Raw genomic sequence first — 18,429 nt, forward strand, 5'->3', positions numbered from 1 at the left:
CCAGGAATTCTGCCCTCCCCGCTCCAGAAAAACAAGATGACAGCAGAGGCTGAAGTCATGTTTATTGGGAGACAGGGGCATGTCAGGACCAGTAAATTGTGTCCCTTGGGGAGGGAGGTGCAGGCACTGGTTCCTGACACCCCCCCTAGGAACTCATTCCTGGATGTAGAGATTGCTGGGGGCAGTAGGATCATCTGCTGGGCGTGTCTCCACCACCACAGGCCTAGGGAAGGAAGAGAGAAGTCAGTCCATTCATTCATTTGTTCATTCATTCATTCATTCATTCACAAAGGAGTTGTTAGAGGCTGTGCCAACACAATGCTGGGCTATGGCATTGAACGAGCAGACATGGTCCCTGCCCTTGGGGAGCTCAGTCTAGAGCAGGAGACCAATATGAGTCAGTGAATTACATGAGTGCAAAGAAGTGTGGGGCACACAGCAGGAAAACCTAGCCCAGGAGGTCAGCCAAGGTGCCCCCAAGGAATGGATGGTGGAAGCTGAAAGAGACTCAGCAGGGAACTTGGCAAAAGGCAGGGAAGTGTGTTCTAGGCAGAAAGAACAGCCTGCGCAAAGGCCCTGAGGTAGGAGGGAGCCTGGGGCTTGGCTGCAGACCTCATGGTCTTGTGGCCAGGATTGGGTATTTATCTTGAGGCCACAGGAGGGTTTTAAACACGGGGAGAGTGACACAATCAGATTTGGATTTTAAAAGACCCCTCTGACATGTCAAAAGGTCATAGAGGATCCTTGAAGGGGCTCTCACTGGATAAATATGGGAGTATTTGTGCTTCAAAATAAAGAACGCTAATAGTAGATTAGAACCCATAGAATAAAAGGGAAATCCAGGGGCCAGCCCGGTGGTGGAGACGTTAAGTTCGTGTGCTCTGCTTTGGTGGCCCAGGGTTTCACCAGTTCAAATCCTGGGATTCACCAGTTCCAATCCTGGGAGCAGACATGGCACCACTCATCAAGCCATGCTGAGGCGGCATCCCACATGCCACAACTAGAAGGACCCACAACTAAAAATATACAACTATGTACTGGGGGGCTTTGGGGAGAAAAAGGAAAAATTTCAAAAAATCTTAAAAAAAAAAAAAAAGGAAATCCATGAGCCTGTGCTGACATACATACATAGATACAGACATACATGTATAAATGGTGGAGAAGGCACAGTTTGCCTACAGCAGAATGCCAACTAAGAAAGAAGGAATGACAAAAATAGAAAATCACCATTTAGTAACCCTCCTAATAATAGATTTAGGCAAAAGTCATCAATAGATGCTAAAACTAGTGGGTGAAAGTCTGAGAAACATTATATTTACATAGTCTCAACAAACTGCCCCAAAAGATACTTATAATACAAAGAAAAAAGAACATAGTGGAGAAACCTAGCTGACTCTATCTTAACAAAGGATCAAAGATAAGGTCACCAGTAATAGGACAAACTGACACGCGCCTCCTGATATGACTCACTGAGAAGGACACACCATCACTTCTGCGGTATTCCTGCCCCAAATGCTGGAAACCTCAAACCCGACTGAGGGACATTCTGTACAACTTTCCTGTACGCTTCGTAAGTGACAAGGTCACGAAAAAGAAAGAGAGTCTGAAGAATTGTTCCAGGCTAAAGACTAAAGAAACGTGACTCCGAAATGCATCCTATCCTCCTGGACTATATCCTGGACCAGAAAATAAAACATTATTTTTTTATTATAAAGAGTATCATTGATACAAAAACAGGCACACAGATCAATGGAACAGAACTGAAAGCTCAGAAATAAACCCACACATCTACGGACAGCTAATCTTTGACAAAGGAGCCAAGAACATACAACGGAGAAAGGAAAGCCTCTTCAATAAATGGTGTTGGGAAAACTGGACAACCACATGCAAAAGAATGACAGTAGACCATTCACTTACACCATGCACAAAAATTAACTCAAAACAGACCAAAGACTCGAAGACCTGAAACCATAAAAGTTCTGGAAGAAAATATAGGCAGTACACTCTTTGACATCAGCCTTAAAAGGATCTTTTCAAATACCATGTCTACTCAGATAAGGGAAACAAAAGAAAAAATAAACAAGTGGGACTTCATCAGACTAAAGAGCTTCTGGAAGGTAAAGGAAACCAGGATCAAAACGAAAAAATAACCCACCAAATGGGAGAAAATATTTGCAAATCAAATATCCGACAAGGGGTTAATATCCATAATATATAAAGAACTCACACAACTGAACCACAAAAAAAAAAAAAAAAAACAAACAGCCCCATCAAAAAACGGGCAGAGGATATGAACAGACATTTTTCCAAAGAAGATATACAGATGGCCAACAGTCACATAAAAAGATGCTCAACATCACAAATCATCAGGGAAATGCAAATCAAAACTACACTAAGATACCACCTTATGCCTGTTAAAATGGCTATAATCACTAAGACTAAAAATAAAAAATGTTGGAAAGGTTGTGGAGAGAATGGAACTCTCACACACTGCTGGTGGGAATGCAAACTGGTGCAGCCACTATGGAAAACAGTACGGAGATGTCTCAAAAAACTAAAAATAGAACTACCATATGACCCAGCTATCCCACTACTGGGTATTTATCCAAAGAACTTGAAATCGACAATACAAAGAGACCCCTATGTTCACTGCAGCATTATTCACAATAGCCAAGACGTGGAAGCAACCCAAGTGCTGGTTGACTGATGATTGGATAAAGAAGATGCGGTGTATATATATATAATGGAATACTACTCAGCCATGAAAAAAGATAAAATCGTCCCATTCGCAATAACATGGATGGACCTGGAGGGAATTATCTTAAGTGAAATAAGCCAGACAGAGAAAGACAAACACCATATGATTTCACTTATTTGTGGAACATAAACTTACAGACAAAGGGAACAGTTTAGTGGTTACCAGGGGGAAGGGGGTGGGGGGTGGGCACAAGGGGTGAAAGGGCACATTTATATGGTGACTGACAAATAATAACGTACAACTGAAATTTCACAATGTTATAAACTATTATGACCACAGTGAAAAAAAAATACCATTGGGACAACTGGTGAGACGTGAACGGGCGGGTGGATTAGAAGGCAGTGACGCCTCGTTGTCATTTTCTTGATTTTGAGAGCTGCATTGTGGTTTCTAAGAGTATGGCCTTGCTTTGATTTAGGAAACATACACTGAAGTATTTAGGGATAAACGGGCATCATGTGTGCAATTCACACCCAAACAGAAAGAAATTATATATAAAAAATTATACATACATATGGAAAAGAAGGAGAAAGCAAGTGTGGTTAAAAAAAAGTTAACATCTGGAGAATCTGGGTGAAGAGGATACAAGAAATTTTTAACTGAATTTTGCAACCTCTCTGTGACTCTAAAGTTGTCAAAATAAAAAGTTAAAATAAAAATAAAAAATGAAACTAGCCCCTTGGCTGCTGTGTGGGGAGTGGACTATAGGGGGCAGAGATGGAAGCAGGAAAATCAGGTGAGAGAACGTCCAGGCCAAAGATACAGGTGGCTGGGACACGGCAGGATGCCCTCTCCACACCAGAAACCCCCCTCCCCGGTCCTCTGTCCCCTTGCCCAAGTCCGTACCTGGGGGAGCCAAGCAGACGGAAGGTGAGGCTGGGGTCTCTCAGCTCCTGCAGCAGCTGGGGGAAAAGGCGTGTAGTTAGTAACTAGAAGACACCACCCCTCTCCTTCAGAGAGATCAAGGCGGAGGTCTCTGAACTTCCGGCCTCTAGTCCAGAAATAATCATTCTTGCTAACACCACTCACCAGCTGTGTGACCTCAAGCAAGTTACTTAACCTCTCTGTACCTCAGATTACTAACCTGTGGAATCATAGTACCTACCTGATAGGTGACCATGAAGATTAAATAAAATATAAACATGTAAGGGCAGAGTCTGACACATAATATTCTGTGAGCTAAGCACCACTTTTTGCTCCATTTTCCAGATGAGGAAAGTAAGGCACAGGAAAGTCAAGTCATTCGTCTGAGGTCACTCAGCTGGATTCCAACCCAGGCATGCTCTTAACCACTCACATATCTTTATAGTGACCGCCATTTTATAGCTGGGAGACTGAGGCTCAGAGAGAAGCAACGTGCCTTGCACAAGGTCACACAGTGGCCTGGGACGAGCTCTGGACCCAAGAGACCCTGGGGTCGAGAAGGGGACCTGTGTGACCGAGACTGCGGGGGGCGCCTCCTCCAGGACCTCACACCCTGACCCAGTTCTCCCAGTGCGTCTGAGGAATGGGAAGACGGCGGTGGGCGGGGCGGCTGTGGGCGCGTGGATGGAGGAGCTTACCTGGTCGGAGCCGAGAGCCCACACCTGCACGCCGTGCTTCCAGAAGGCCTGGAGCCGCCCCCCGACCATGGCTGGGAGGAAAGCAGTGCCTGTCACCCTCGGGTATCACTTGAGCCTCCCCTCTGGACCCCGGGCCCGCCCATCCCCGCACCTACCCACGGCCTCCACTGCTTCGGTCATGGGGATCTCCGGAGTTCGAAGCCCCCGGACCGGGGCTCCCTCCGGGGTCACCAGCTTCAGAGACCCTAGCAGCGGGTGGAGAGAGGGCTTTAAGGGCGGGGCTTGGAAGGTTACTGAGGGGCCAGCGAATACACTCAGTGTGAGAAGCAAAGCGGGACAGGGCAGGACCCGGAGGAGGCACAGGGTCTGGGGGTGGAGATCCAGGAACAGGGCGGGACAGAGAGGGAGGCGGTCCTTACCGTCCATCAACACCATCACCTTGTCTTCCTCTACCTGGGTCACCTGTACAGGTCCCTTGTGCTCTGTTTGGGAGGAGGGGGTTCAAGGACCAATTCCGCCTCGCTCCGCCTTCCTCCGCTAGGCGCCGCCTCCATTCCCAAGCGAGCAGGCTGACCCCGCCCATCACAGCAGCCTGCGACCGCAGCGATTACACATACCCACCCTTTTCCCGCCCCCTCTAGGGTCAACCCCCTCCCCAGGGACGCCTCAGGAGAAACCCCGCCCAGCCACCCAGACCCACCCCTCCCGGCAGCCCCGCCCCCAGCGGGACCCCGCCCCACTCACCCGTGCTCATCTCGCCGAGCCAGCAGGAGAGCGCGCCGAAGCGCACGGTGTGGAAGAGCACCGACTTCGCCGGCCGCCCGGGGCTCACGCCGATGCACACGGCGGGCAGCTCGGAGCCTGGCCCGGTCAGCAGCGCGAACACCGGCAGAGGCGTGGGGAGCGGGAAGAGCACCTGCTGCGGGCCGCACAGGGAGGGGCGGGCTCAGGCGAGGCCGGGGCGTGGCCAGGGGCGTGGTCTTGGAGGGTGTGTTTATAGGGGCGTGGCCTGGGGGGACGGCGCGTTTGGGGCTTCCCAAGTATTTCCTGGGCCATCAGTCTTGGAAGGCACCATCTAGGAATTTCAGGTGGTGAGGACGCAGAGCGCTTCGGTGATGCCTCCTTAAAAACTGACGGCTGTGGCCTCAGAGTTGGCGTGGCTGCCGTTTGGGGGCGTGCCTTCCGCTTGGGGGAGTGCCTCCTTGGGGACAGGGCCCCTGGGGGGCGTGGCCTCAAAAGTAGCAGTCTCCTTAGAGAGTCCAAGGACCTGAATGGGGTCTCCTTAGAGACCCGAGAGGGTGGGGCATAGGGCTGAAGAATAATTAGGCCAGGGTGAAGGGCGGAGCTTAAGGATCAGGAATACCTAAGAAAGGGGAGCCTCCGGGTGGGCGGGGCCTTAGGGAGATGGGGCGGGGCCTCGGGTGGAAGCGGGGCTTCGCGGAGCTCTCCACTGAAGCGCACAGGATGGAAGGCCCCAGCCACCGAACCTCAGCGTCCCCAGCCTCTACAGGCCCCCTACCCGGACCAGCAGGAACTTGTTCATGGGCTGGTACCACTGAAGCAGGACCACGGACGTCTCCAATGCCCCGCACAGGAACGGGCCCCCGGAGCTCGCGCCCTCCGCTGTGGGGGTGGGTGAGGACGGGTTAGGGTCAATCCTCTCTCCCCTTCCCCGCCCCCTGAAAGGCCACACATCCTTCCCCGGGCTCTGGACGTCCTGCCTTAACTCTGCAATCCTCTCGGGTGGATGCGATCTGAGCCCTGCCCCCTCTCTGCATGCCCGTGGGGTTCTCTCTTACCCACGCAGCACGCCCGGCAGCCTTTGGTGTCCTGGATCTTGGTGGAGACCATGTTCTTCCTGCAGAAGAAGACCGGCGTGAGTGCGGGGAGGGACAGCAGGAAGGGGCGATTCCAGGGGTCTGTGGTGCCACTGGGGGCTGGTACCTTGCTAGTAGCCGGTGGGGGCTAATGTGCGCGATGGGGCTTCCTGCTCTGGTCTCTTTCCGTTCCAGCAGGCCCAGGATGCTATGAGAATACAGGTGGGGGGTCTTTCCTACAGTGTGTGTGTATGTAGGGGGAAGCAGGTAGTTATAGGATGCTGGACACCCCCACCTTTCCCCATCCCTTTGCTGGGCCCCATCCCTCTGTCTGAAACTCCCAAGCTTTCAAGTCTCAAACACTTTTCATTTATTCATTTTCTCACTCAACATGTTTTAAATGCCTACTGTCGGCCAGGCCCTGTGCTTGGCTCTGGTGAACAGTGGTGAGTGAAATAAATACGACCCAGACCCTCATGGTCCTCGCAGCCACCCAAGAAACTGTGGACACTTCACCAGCCAGATGAAGTCACACACATTTCAAAGTTTAAGAAGAAACCAATCGAACAGAAGGTGAACTATAACCATAGACACCTGAAATTTACACGATGTGATAAACCAATGTGATCTCAATAAAATAATTCAAAAAAAAAAGAAGAAACCAATCTAGAAATTCTTCTAAAGTCTGTCATTACAGATGTGATATTGACCAGTTCATGAATCCTATGTGGCTTGGCATTTCCGCATAAATTACAAATTCTTTTACATGAAATGTTTATAAAACAATGACACAAGATTTTATTCTATAACTTGCTCACTCTATTTTAGTAAACATGGAATAAGCTCTGTCGTCTGAACTCCAAAGAAATGTAAAGACTGACTTGTTGTAGAAATTACCTCGAAACTGACTTGAGAAGTGAGAACTATAATGATAGTGAGCCCCATTTTACAGACGGGGAAACTGAGGCTCGGGGAGCAGAAGTCTCTTGCCCCAAGACCCACAGTGAAACGTGGCTGGGATTTGAACCATAGGCTCTGTGAAATGGGAACTTAGTTCTTTTTCAGTTGTGTCCATCTACTCCCAACCCCCTGACCCTAGACCCTTTAACTTCTGACCCCCACCCCTCCCATCCAACCCACAGCCAGACCTGAGAGGGACATGAGGACGTTGTTGATGGAGTACACCCACGTGGTCCGGCTAGAAAAGAGCTGCAGAGAATGGGGGAGATGGCTTCTCTGAGACCCCAGCAGCCCCCGACTCCAGCCCCTGCCCTGGGCCTCCCTGGGTGCTGTCCTCACCATCTCCAGCGTGGCCTCCTGATCGTTCCGGTTCAGGATGAAAATGCCTTCCTCGGCCCCCAGGAGCAGGTGCTGGTCTGGGAGACAGACACGAGGGCGCTGGGACCAGCTCATCCTGGGGGATCTCCCAGACCCCCAGCATCTGACCCCAAACACTGGCACAGTCCCCCAGCTCTGACCCTCAATTCTCTAACGCTCACCCCACACTGACACCCCCAGCCTCGGTTTCCCCAAATCTGAATGGAAGCCCTGACCAGTCCCTTGAGCTGGTCTCGTTCTCGCCTACCTCTCTGACTTCCCACCTTCCAGTGGTTCTTCCATCTCTGACCCGGATTCCTGACCCTCACTTCTGACCCCAACATTAGACGTGCCTCCCCAAAGAGCCCTCTAAATTCTGTCCCTCTTTGTCCCCAGTCCTGGTCCCCAAATGTTAATCCCGTCTCAGCATTGATCCTCAAACTCAGACCCCCCTAAATATGCCTTTTCTGCCCCATGTGACTCCCCAAACTCTCATGCTGCTTCCTTAACATCCACCCCGCACTGACCTTTTCTCCACATCTTTCATCCTGAACTCTGTCCCTTCCTGCTACATTCGGATCCCTAGAACTCCTGAGCCCCAAACACTGACTCCAGTCTCGCCACCATGAACCTCCAACTGAGGTGGCAGGCCCACCATCCCCATCTGTACCCCAAACTCTGGGCTTTCCATTACACTCTAACACTCCTGGCCCCCAAACTCTCATCGTCCTAGTTTTCACTCTCAAACTCATCCTCACTCCTCCCATCTTCCATCCTCAAACCCCAACCGTAACTCTGGGGCCAGCTCTGCCTCAGCTCTGTCACTCCCCACCCTACTGAGACCCTGCCCCCGTCTTTGTGCCTTCCGTAAGGCCCCTTTCTGCGCCCCCACACCCCCACAACCCTCCTGAAAGCTTACCCTTGGTGGAGGGGTGTGTCCAGGCGGCCGTGCTGTGGATCCGGAGGGGACAGCCATTGAACAACTTTACGAGAAGGGCACATCCCTGGGCAGGCCATGCGAGGCAGCACAGAGCCAGCAAAAAAGGAGGAGGGGGACAGGAAGGTACAGTGGTTAGACCCTGGAGCAAGGGTGCCAGGGTTCCAATCCTGCCTCTGCCTCCTCGGTTGACCCCTCCGTGCCTCAGTTTCCCCATCTGTGAAATGGGGGATAATTTCTATCTCTGTGATATCTATCTCTATCTCTGGAGGTTTATACCACGTAAAGACACGAGATTGGTGTCTGGCACAGAGGAACTGCTCAACTAACATCACCTATTCTCATTAATAGTCTTCCCCTCCCCCAACTCGCACCCGGCATCCCCAGGCCCATCCAGAGGTGCCAGCCCTCAGCAGAGCCGGCCTCACCTTCCTCTTCATCTTCTCCTTCTTGGGGGGCAACAGTGGGGGCTGGTCAGGCTCCCGGGGGGCTGGGTTCCAGAGTGAGGGTTCTGAGATGGGTGGGGGAAAATCAGCCCCTGAAGTTCCCCACTCCTGCCCACCCCCCACCCCAGCCTGTCCCATTACCTGAATGGGCTGTTAGGTGGGGACTGCGGGTGGCTGGGGGAGGCCCCAGATGGGGGGTGCGTGGGGGAGGCCCACTGGCACACCGCACAAGCACCCCAGGGCTCAGCTGCCCCTCGTCCACAGTCCCCCCGGGACCGTCGTCCGATGGAGAACGGAACTTGGGCTTTGGAGATAGGAGAGGAGTGTGGGGAACGCATTAGATGAACTTGGGGGGAGGGCACCCTGCAATCCACCCTCAGCCACTGACATTGCTCATGGCTCTGAGCATCCCCATGATGGCCCACCACCACTCCAGCCTTCCCCCTCTGACCCACCCCCATGTCAATACACGCCAGCAACTAAGGGGTTACTACTAGATGCCCAGTGCCGGGGGTTCCTAGGACAGTGTCCATCAGGCTGAATACTTTGAATGGTACCCTTAGGTTCAGGGAGGCTACTTCCGGGTCCCAGTGTGCTCTCATCTCAGACTCTAAGGGACCTGGTGGCCCAGGCCTCAGCCCTAGAATGCCCAGGATCCCAGCATGAAGGACACCACCCCCTGGCTCCCCGTCCTCACCTTGGGGGGCAGGGGAGGAGGGATGTCCTCTGCAGGGGTGGGGCTGAAAGGCAATGATGCGGTAAGCAGGAGGGGTGTGGGGAACGAGGCCTGAGGGCAGACGGGAGGGGGGGGTTCAGGGCTGCAAGTCTGAGGTCAGGAGAGTCGGGGTGACTTGGTGGGCAGGAGCTGAGGACTAAAGGACGGATAACCATGGCGATAACAGTGACAGCAACTCTTGGACATCAAGTGCTAACGATGCATCAAGTCTCCGAACCTTCTCACCCCCCAGTCACACGACACAGGAGCTCTGGGCTCAGGTGCTAGCTCGGAGCCTGGAGCCGCACTGGAGCCCATTACAGACGAGCTGTATGATGGATGGGTGGCCCTGAGGCTGGGCCTGGGCCTGGGGCTGGGGGAGGGGCACCTGGGCAGACTGTTGGGGTTGAGGATGGGGTGTGGGACGGGCATGGGGGAAATTCCCAGGGGCCAAGGTTCAGTCTGAGGTTGGGTGAGAAGATGAAGAAAGATAAAAGCCAGGGGTGGAGGGCTAGGGCTGCAGTCGAGGTCTGGGGGTTGGAGCAACCTCTGGGAGGAGCTGGGGGATGCGGTGGAAGGTCCAGGGCTGACAGGATAGGTGGGGAAAGATCTCGGGCTGGGGCAGAAAGCTATTCTGGAAGGAAGTGGGATTGAGGGCAGGTAAGGGCTGACGTTGGGGGTCAGGTCAAAGGTTGTATAAGAAGGTAGAAGGAAGATGGGGGCTGAGGTTGGGGTCCTGATCAGAGTTGGGTACGGAGGAAGGTGGAGCTGGAGTTGGGATCCGTTGGGGGTCGGGGTCTAAGGTGAAGGAGGGTGAAGGGTTGGTTGGGTGGGCTCAGGGAATAGGGGTTGGGGAGGAAGGAGAGTGGGGCTGGGCTGGGGGTCAGGCTTGGGTCAGGGGTTGGGGATGAAGGACAGTGGGGGCTGCCCTGAGGGTCCAGTCAGGGGTCAGGGATGCACAGTGAAAGGAAAGTAGGGGCTGAGGTTGGGGCTGCGGTGGAAAGGAGGCCGGGGGTCACAGGTGGGTTGTAGGAAGGTAGGGGCTGATGAGGGCCTGTGGAGCTGGGGCCCTGCCTCTCTTACATGTCCACGTCGTCGTAGTCATCATCGGACTCCGACAGGTTCCTCCTGAGGAGTGACACGCATGAGCCTCAGGCTCCCCCACATCCCAGCCCCCTCCCCTCGCCACCCTGAGGGTCGCTGACCTAGGACTGCTGCTCCTGAAGTCTCCAGGGGGCTGTAAGAGGGCCTGTGGGACAGTAAAGTGTCAACAGTGGCCTAGGGAAGGGGAGGGAGTCTGGGGGGAGCAGGGGGAGGCAGCTCACAGTGTCGGCCGCGGGTCTGGACTCCATTGCTCTGAGCCTCCTGAACTCCATATGCCGCCCTGGAAGCGGGGGGACACACACGGATTTGAGAACAGGAAGAGTGGAACTGGGGAGCTTTGGGGTCAGGATCTTAGGATTGGAGCTGTCCCTTAGAGGAGGGATTTGGTTTACAGGCGTCTCGCGTGGGGGTCAGGGTTTGGGATCAGGGAGGTGGGGGCCCAAAATGGTTACAAAGCGTTCATTTCCAGGGTCCGCTTGGGTGCCAGGGATCTGGCAGATTTCTGAGGTCTCTTTGGGGGTCAGGGCGGTGGCAGGGAGTCCCACGGGGTCTGTCTGCCAGTCAGGGAGGTGGAGGTCCCTGTCGTCAACTTGTAGGTCAGGTGGCGATGACGTTTTCTGGGCTCTCTTGTGGGGTCAGATGGTGATGGGGGCTCTGGGGGTCTGTTTGGAAGTGATGAGGGATGGCAGAGTGGGGGGGTCTCTTGGATCTATTCCAGGGTAGGGTCTCCAGGCTTAAGGATTCTCTACTCACGACTGCAGTCTGCATCTGGGATCCCCAGAGAGCTGGATCGATGGGTAGATCTGATCCGCCGGGGGATGGCAGGGGGTAGCTGGAGAGAGCGGTGGCTGCATCAGGCCCACGGCCCTCCAGTGCCCCCGCCACCCTGCGGGCCAACCTGGAGCCCTCAGCTCTCCCGTAACCTCTGCGCCCCAGCCCTGTGCCAGGGCCCGCCTCCTCCCCACCCTGTTTTCCTTCTAAGAGAGGTAGCAGGAAGGCACTCCAGGCAGGGGGCACAGCCTGGGCAAAGGCTGGGAGGTTCCAGTCCTTTTGTCAGCCAGGGCGCCCTCACCTCAGGCTCCTCGTCTTCAATCTCACCAGCAGGAGCCCCCTTCCCTGGGTTCCTCAGTTTGTCCAGAAGATCTAGGATCAGGCCTCTGTTTAGCCCGGGCTGGGACACCAGTTGATGCTGGGGGAGGGGAGGAGGGTGTCAGCAGACAGAGGGCAGGTGTGGAGGGGGAAGCTGGCCAGGGCCTTGCAAACCTGCCTAAGGGAATCTGGTGGGGAAGGTGCCAACCGAGGGAGAAGGCAGGAGCTCTGGGGAGCTGCCGCCTGGGGAATTCTGAGGCATCTGAAGGGCTTAGAGGAATGTAGAGTTCTTGCGGGGGCGCTTGGAGAATTCCAGAGGTGTCTTAGAGGGCACTGGGCTTCACCTGGAATTCCAGAGTACACCCAGGAATGGGTCTCAAGGCTATTGGGAATACATGAGTTTTAACAACTCAGGGTATCTTGGAAAAAGGTCTGGGGTACAATTTGGAGGGTCTTGGGCGTCCTGGGGAATTCTGAGGGACTGGATCTTTAAAAGGGCCACGGTGGGGGCTGGCCCCGTGGCCGAGTGGTTAAGTTCACGCGCTCCACTGCAGGGGGCCCAGTGTTTCGTTGGTTCGAATCCTGGGCGCGGACATGGCACTGCTCATCAAACCACGCTGAGGCAGCGTCCCACATGCCACAACTAGAAGGACCCACAACAAAGAATATACAACTATGTACTGGGGGGCTTTGGGGAGAAAAAGGAAAAAATAAAATCTTTAAAAAAAAAATGAAGAAACAAAAAAGGGCCACGGGGGTTCTGTGGAACTAAATTGTCAATGTTCCAGGGAGCTGTGGAAGGCCCCGGAATGCTGGGGTCAGAGTCTGGGGAGGGTGTAGGGAGGGGGGCTTACACTGAGCATCTTGGTGGCGCCGGGTCGTTTCTTGGGGCTCTTGGTGAGGGTGACTTTGACAAAGTTGTGGAAGGCGGCCGACCTTGGGATGAAGAAGTCAAGCTCTGGGGTGAGGGGCCCAAGCCCTTCCCACCAGACCATCAACCCCGGCTCTGCCCACCCCCATCACCCTCTCCCACCATTTGCCTTTTTCCTTTAGCCGAGGGGGCTGGTAGCCACTCTTGGTCATGAGGAAGAGAACTCTAGAAGAGGAAGGAGAGAACACTGGCTCAGACTCCCAGGGAGGGTCACACCTCATGGCTCGAGGAGTCCTCACTAGCACTGAGGTCAGCAGAGGGCCAAGGCCGGGGGTCAAATGAGAATGAGGCTGAGGTTTGACAATGCACTGGGATACCACCACCAGGGGACACCGTTTACCACGTTAGAGAGCCACAGTGTTGCAGAGGGAGGCTCAGAGTGGGATCCCGTGCCGGGGATGCCAGCTGGGGGTGCAGGGCTGAAGAAAAGGCCTCTGGGTTGAGGGAATCCTTGGGGGTTTCAGATTGGGCTTGGAGGATGGCAGGGGGGTCTCCAGAATGGGGGTCGTCTTGACGTGGGGACCTAGGCTGGGGATAGTGTTCAGGATCAGGGGATCTCCCAGGTGGACCTGCCAAGCCCACCTACCTGAGAGGATGCACATCAAAGAGTGGTGGCTGTAGCTCGGCCAGCTCGATGGCTGTGATGCCCAGGGACCAGATGTCACACAGCTCGTTGTATCCCCCCTTCAGGGCCACAGCTGCCACTTCTGGAGCCATCCTGGGGGCAGAGACCCTCAGAAAGCCAGGGGTGACACAAGGAGGGGGAGAGGAGACTCCCTGGTATAGGGAGTGGAGACAGGAGAGAGACAAAGAGAGAAAAGGAGAATGGGGCAGAGAGAGAAAGCCAGATGCAAAGAGAAACATAAAGATGGAGAGACACAGAAATACAGACAGACACACAGTAAAGACAGAAAGACAGAGACAGACTGGAAGACAGAGAGAGAGAGAGCCACGAGGCAGAGGGAAAAGGCAGAGATGATATAGAGAGACAGAAAGATCAGGAACAAAATCAACACTACACTGAGAGAAACAGGCGGAGGGGGCACAGAGAGACCTCCGTACAGGGGAACTCAAGACAAGACAGAATGTTCAACAGAGAAGGACAGAGGCAGGGGACAGGAGCCAGGAAGGAGATTCCCAGGGATCCGGGGTGGGCAAAGCTGCGGCCCCCCACTCCATCCCTAGCCACCCACCAGGCACCCTCACCAGTAGGGCGTCCCAATGAAAGAGAGGCGTCGAGCCAGCGTTGCCCCGATCTGGGCCGAGATCCCAAAGTCAGCTGGAGGCAGAGGGAGAGACATGGTGACCTGGGGTCCCTGATCCTCTGGGGTCCCCTATCCCCTGTGGCCCCCAACCAGTCCCCCTGCCCACCCCCACCAGCCACACTCACCCAGTCTGACCTCCCCAGCGTCATTGATGAGGATGTTGGCTCCCTGAGGACAAGAGGGGGGATTAGAGGCTATCAGAGACACCCCCCGCAGCCCAATACCACCTCTATCCCCGGTCTCCCCATAGCTCAACACCACTCCCGTCTCCTGAGCCCACCACCCTTTCTGAGGGTGCCCCCTTTCTGCCCCCAGACCACCTTGATGTCCCGGTGTATCTTCTTCTGTGAGTGCAGATAGGCCAGTCCCTGGGGAGAAGGGGAGACACGGGGGTCGTGAGCGTCTGGGGGCTGGAGCAGGCTCCTGCCCCCATCCAGCCCCACCAGGCCCCTCCTCACCTGGAGCACCTCCCGGCAGACATAGCTGATCTGGAGCTCTGACAGGGAGCCTGTCACTGCAAAGGTCACCCCAGCGTGGCATTGAGTGGGACCCAGGGAACCTGGGCCCGAGAGCCCCAGTCCCCACCCATACCGGCTGAGAGGGTGCCACATGGGGAGTGGGAAACAGGACAGGACAAGTGAGAGGGGAAGAGGGAGGGGTGGTCAGTCACAGAGGGGGACAGTGATGCTGTGAACCAGAGGCCGGAGGGAGACAGAATCATTCAGCAGATATTTACTGCGTGTCGACTGCGTGCCAGGCCCTGGGTCGGCACTGGGGACACAGCTGCGGACGAAAGAGATGGAGATCCCTGCCCTCATGGAGAGAACATTCCAGTGGGGGAGACCGACAGCAAACAAGATGAATAAATGAAAGACGTGCTACATGAGATGCTAATAAATAGTAAGAAGACAAATAAAGCAAGAAAAGACAACAGGAAATATGTGTGGGAAGGGGTATGACATTTTACACAGGGTGGTCAGTGAAGATGGCTCTAAGACGGTGACGGGGTGAAGACGTGAGCGGTCCCGCTCCGAGGGGGAAACAAGAGGAGCCAGAGCAAAGGCCGGGCGGGAGGAGGGCCAGTGCCTGGCCGGTCTGGAAGGCAGCAGAGTGGGTGGAGCGGAGGAGTTCGGGGAGGAAAGAGGTAGGAGGTGAGGCCTGTTGGCTGTGGGCAGGAGTTGGGGTCAGCCTCAGGGGCAGGACAAGGAGTCTGGGCTTCTCTTTGGAGGGAAATGGAAGCCATGGGAGGGGTCTGAGCGGGCGGCATGTGATGCTGCAAAATGAAGAAAGACAGAGAGAGAGAGAGAGAAACAGAAAGACAGAGAAGCAGGAACAGATCCAAATTGAGGCAGAGAAAGAAACAGATGGTCAGAGACCAAAACGTGTGAAGACAGAGATACCAAGAAAGAGAGAGACACAGAGGGCTGGAGAGAGAGACAACAGACAGAGAGAGGGGGTCAGAGACCAGGTCTGACAGACTGGCTGTGTGAGTCACTTCCTCTCAGCGGGCCTCAGTTTCCCCCCTGAGGACTTCTTAATGAAGTCCTTCTTTTTCTGCCACTTGAGGTCTTGGACCGGAGGGAGACAGGGACATGGTCAAAGACAGAGGCGGGCATCAGAAATTGAGAGGTGATCAGAGGCTCACCCCGCCCCCCACCCTCAAATTCTCAAAAAGCAGGCTGAAAGGGCAAATCAGAAATTCATTCACTCATTCTACGAAAATGTGGGTACCGACTATGAGCCAGAAATGCAGAAATACTCAAACACAAGAACGGACCTTGGCGAGAAAATGCAGACCCAGAGGAAGATGGGGAGGGGAGGTAGAGGGAATCATCGCAGGCAGAAAGATTAAGGCTGGACTTCATCTGTCAGGTCCCAGGGGGCAGGGCCCAGGGCTCACTCGGTCCCCACAGTATCCCCAGCATCATCTCAGCCAGGCCCAGGCCCAGAGGGCTCACTGTGTGGAATATGGACCAGAAAAAAGGGACACAAATAGAGAGACAGGAGAGGTGATTGGAGGGGTGAGGGCTGCCTGGACCCCCTTGTCCCTCCTCTCACCTTGGTAGATGTCCTGGAGAGAACCAGCCCCACAGAATTCCATGCAGATCCAGAGCTTCTGTAGCCTACAACAGTTCAAGAGTAATAATACTGATAGCAGTAATAAATTACTATTTATAGAATAGCCCCTGGCTCGCCATCTGTCTTATTCTAGTTCCACGGGAACTTTACTGTAACAGCTGTCATCTCTCTATTCCCCTTGCCCACCAGAGTGAGATCATCCCACTTCCATTTTATCAATGGGGAAGTTGAGGCTCAGAGAGGAAATGCACACTCAGGGTTAACTGGATTCAAACCCAGGTCTTTGGGCTCCTAACCCAGGGCCCCCTCTGCTGTCACACGCTAACCTAGGAGAGAGGGCAGAGATCTCAAAGGTTGTGGAGGTTGGGAGGGGACACAGGTGCTCAGGGTGACAGGTCTGGGGGACACAGGTCATGACTGGGGCATATGGGATATTAAGTTGGGGTCAGGGAATTTCAGGGTTCATAATAAAGGAGCAGAGAGTGAAACTGGGGGACCTGAGGGCAGGATGATGAGAGATTAGTTTTAGGGGACTTGGTTTCAGGTTTGGTTAGCAGGAGTGGATCGATTTTGAGGACCCCTGGTTAGAAACAGTTGTTCTAGATTGAGGATTAGATTAGGGGGTGTTCTGGTCAGAAAAGTGGGACTTCTGACTGGGAAGTTAAGTTAGGGGTGCCCCAGTTAAAAAAAATGGGGGTCCCGGATTGGAGGTCAGGTTAGGGGGACGCCTGGGTCAGGAATGGGGGCTCTGGGGTAAGGGCTGGGCTGGGTCCCAGGTTGGGTCCGCGGCTCATCACCAGAGATAACTCCCATGGTAGGCCACGATGTTGGCATGCCGGCAAGTTTTCAAGATGAGGATTTCCTTCTGAAGTGTGGAAACATCGTCATCTGTGAGGAGGGGCAGGAGAGAAAAGGCCGCTGCAGGGAGGGAGCATGGGGGAGATCCCTGTGTCCCAGAAGGTAGGGGTGGGGGTGGGGGGTGGGGACGGAGCTCCTGGGTCCTCTCCTCACCAGGCTCCATCTTCACCATCTTCAATGCAACCAGGTCCCCCGTCACCTTGTCTCGAGCCTTGTAAAGGGGAAGTTGGCACTGAGGCAGGCTCCATTCGCCGGAGTTCCTCCTCAGCATCCTTGAGTCAAAGCCGAGGACTGGGACCCTCTCACATCCCCTTCCCTTCTTGGGCCTCACCCCAAAGGTCACTTGCTTGAGGGTGATGGAGAAGGAGGGGGTTCCTTACCTTGAAGACTTCCCCATAGGTGCCGCCACCCAGCCGCTGCAGCAGGTCATAGTGGTCCCGCGGGTCCTTATTAAAGATGTCGGGGTCCACGAGGTCCATCCCTGGGGGCCGGAGCTGGGCCTGCGCCCAGCGGCCAGCAGGGCCTCAGGGCTCGAGTGCTGGCACCTCCCTCCCTCCCCACAAGCCCTGCACCCGCCTTGCCTCCACCGGCTGTGGCCTCCCCCCTCCCCACTCTCGCTTCCTGCCCCAGCGCAGGGCTGTGCAGCTGGCTCCACCCCCTGTCCCCTGGGCCCTGAGAGACTGTGAGGGGCAGCTTGCGTGGGGACCCAGGGGACCCCCCTGCACCTCCAAGGCTCTGGGCTGAATGTAAACCAGATGCAAAATATCTTGATTGTGATCTGGGGGGTGCCCTAGCACCTCCTCCTCCATTCTGGGAGGTGACTAAAAACCACCGTTGAACCTCTGCAGAGTGCTTGAGGGTTTGGCCACAACCCGGAGATGGCAAGTTTGCACAGGGATGGCCATGCAGTGTACGTTATTATTCGCCTGGGGCACACACATGATCTTAGTGGTACTCCCCTGTGCGGTGCGCAGACCAGGCGACGTACACATGCCTGGGTACCTGTATGTTGCACACATGCGCATGTACCCAGAGCTCATACCTCCACATATATGACATATGCGTGTGCGTTCACGCCCGCAGTGTGCTCAATCTGTACACACATAAGTCATGAAGGCACACATGGGGGCCGGCCTTCACTCACAAGACTGACGCCTATGGGGACTGGCCGCGATGCGGCAGCCCCTCACCCCAGCCCCCACCGGACACAGCACAGCATCTTTGCGGGCCCCTACCCCTGCAAGTTAGGGTGGAGCCTGGGGAGCAAGTTCAAGGCTTGAAACTGCAGAGCTCAGGGTCCTGCCTAGGGCAAAGGGGATCTTAGAGAGCTCCACCCTCGGCGCCTGGCCAAGCCACTACATGCATTCCAGCAGTTTTGTGAGTTCACGGCCACGCGCGACGCGGTTAGAGTTCCGCGTCCTTCCCAGACAGTTGGCGCGAACTTCCCGGGAACTAGACCCGGGTTCGCGAGGCCCGGGAAAAGCTTAGCCCCGCCTCCTCGCCCCGATAACGCGCCTGCGCACTGAACTAGACGAAGCTTTTTCTCACGCC

General features: G+C 54.9%; 1 protein-coding gene across 1 annotated transcript; it reads right to left on the reverse strand.

Moving 5' to 3' along the window:
* Positions 1-32: 32 nt before the first annotated feature.
* Positions 33-18,362, reverse strand: MAP4K1 (mitogen-activated protein kinase kinase kinase kinase 1). The gene is made up of 31 exons (XM_070498821.1): positions 17,259-18,362; positions 17,032-17,089; positions 16,818-16,908; positions 16,000-16,064; positions 14,400-14,455; positions 14,262-14,309; positions 14,067-14,109; positions 13,883-13,955; positions 13,263-13,394; positions 12,779-12,841; positions 12,600-12,681; positions 11,729-11,845; positions 11,410-11,488; positions 10,878-10,936; positions 10,758-10,801; positions 10,636-10,680; positions 9,535-9,577; positions 8,979-9,141; positions 8,820-8,902; positions 8,374-8,458; positions 7,437-7,513; positions 7,286-7,346; positions 6,265-6,373; positions 6,120-6,178; positions 5,840-5,943; positions 5,065-5,239; positions 4,740-4,802; positions 4,476-4,565; positions 4,321-4,391; positions 3,605-3,660; positions 33-223 (listed from the first exon to the last, which is right to left on the reverse strand). Exons 1-31 carry the CDS (start codon positions 17,355-17,357, stop codon positions 154-156), a joined length of 2,463 nt encoding a protein of 820 aa, XP_070354922.1. The 5' UTR covers positions 17,358-18,362; the 3' UTR covers positions 33-153.
* Between the last annotated feature and the right edge of the window lie 67 nt (positions 18,363-18,429).

The sequence above is a fragment of the Equus asinus genome, chromosome 26 (assembly GCF_041296235.1).
Source record: "Equus asinus isolate D_3611 breed Donkey chromosome 26, EquAss-T2T_v2, whole genome shotgun sequence".
NCBI lineage: Eukaryota > Metazoa > Chordata > Mammalia > Perissodactyla > Equidae > Equus > Equus asinus.

Coding starts and splice junctions, on each gene's coding strand:
- MAP4K1 (XM_070498821.1), bottom strand. CDS start 17,357: ATGGACCTCGTGGACCCCGACATCTTTAATAAGGACCCGCGGGACCAC. Junction 8,459..8,819: donor AGGAGAAGATGAAGAGGAAG/GTGAGGCCGGCT, acceptor TGGCCTGCCCAG/GGATGTGCCCTTCTCGTAAA. Junction 3,661..4,320: donor GGGCTCTCGGCTCCGACCAG/GTAAGCTCCTCC, acceptor CTTTTCCCCCAG/CTGCTGCAGGAGCTGAGAGA.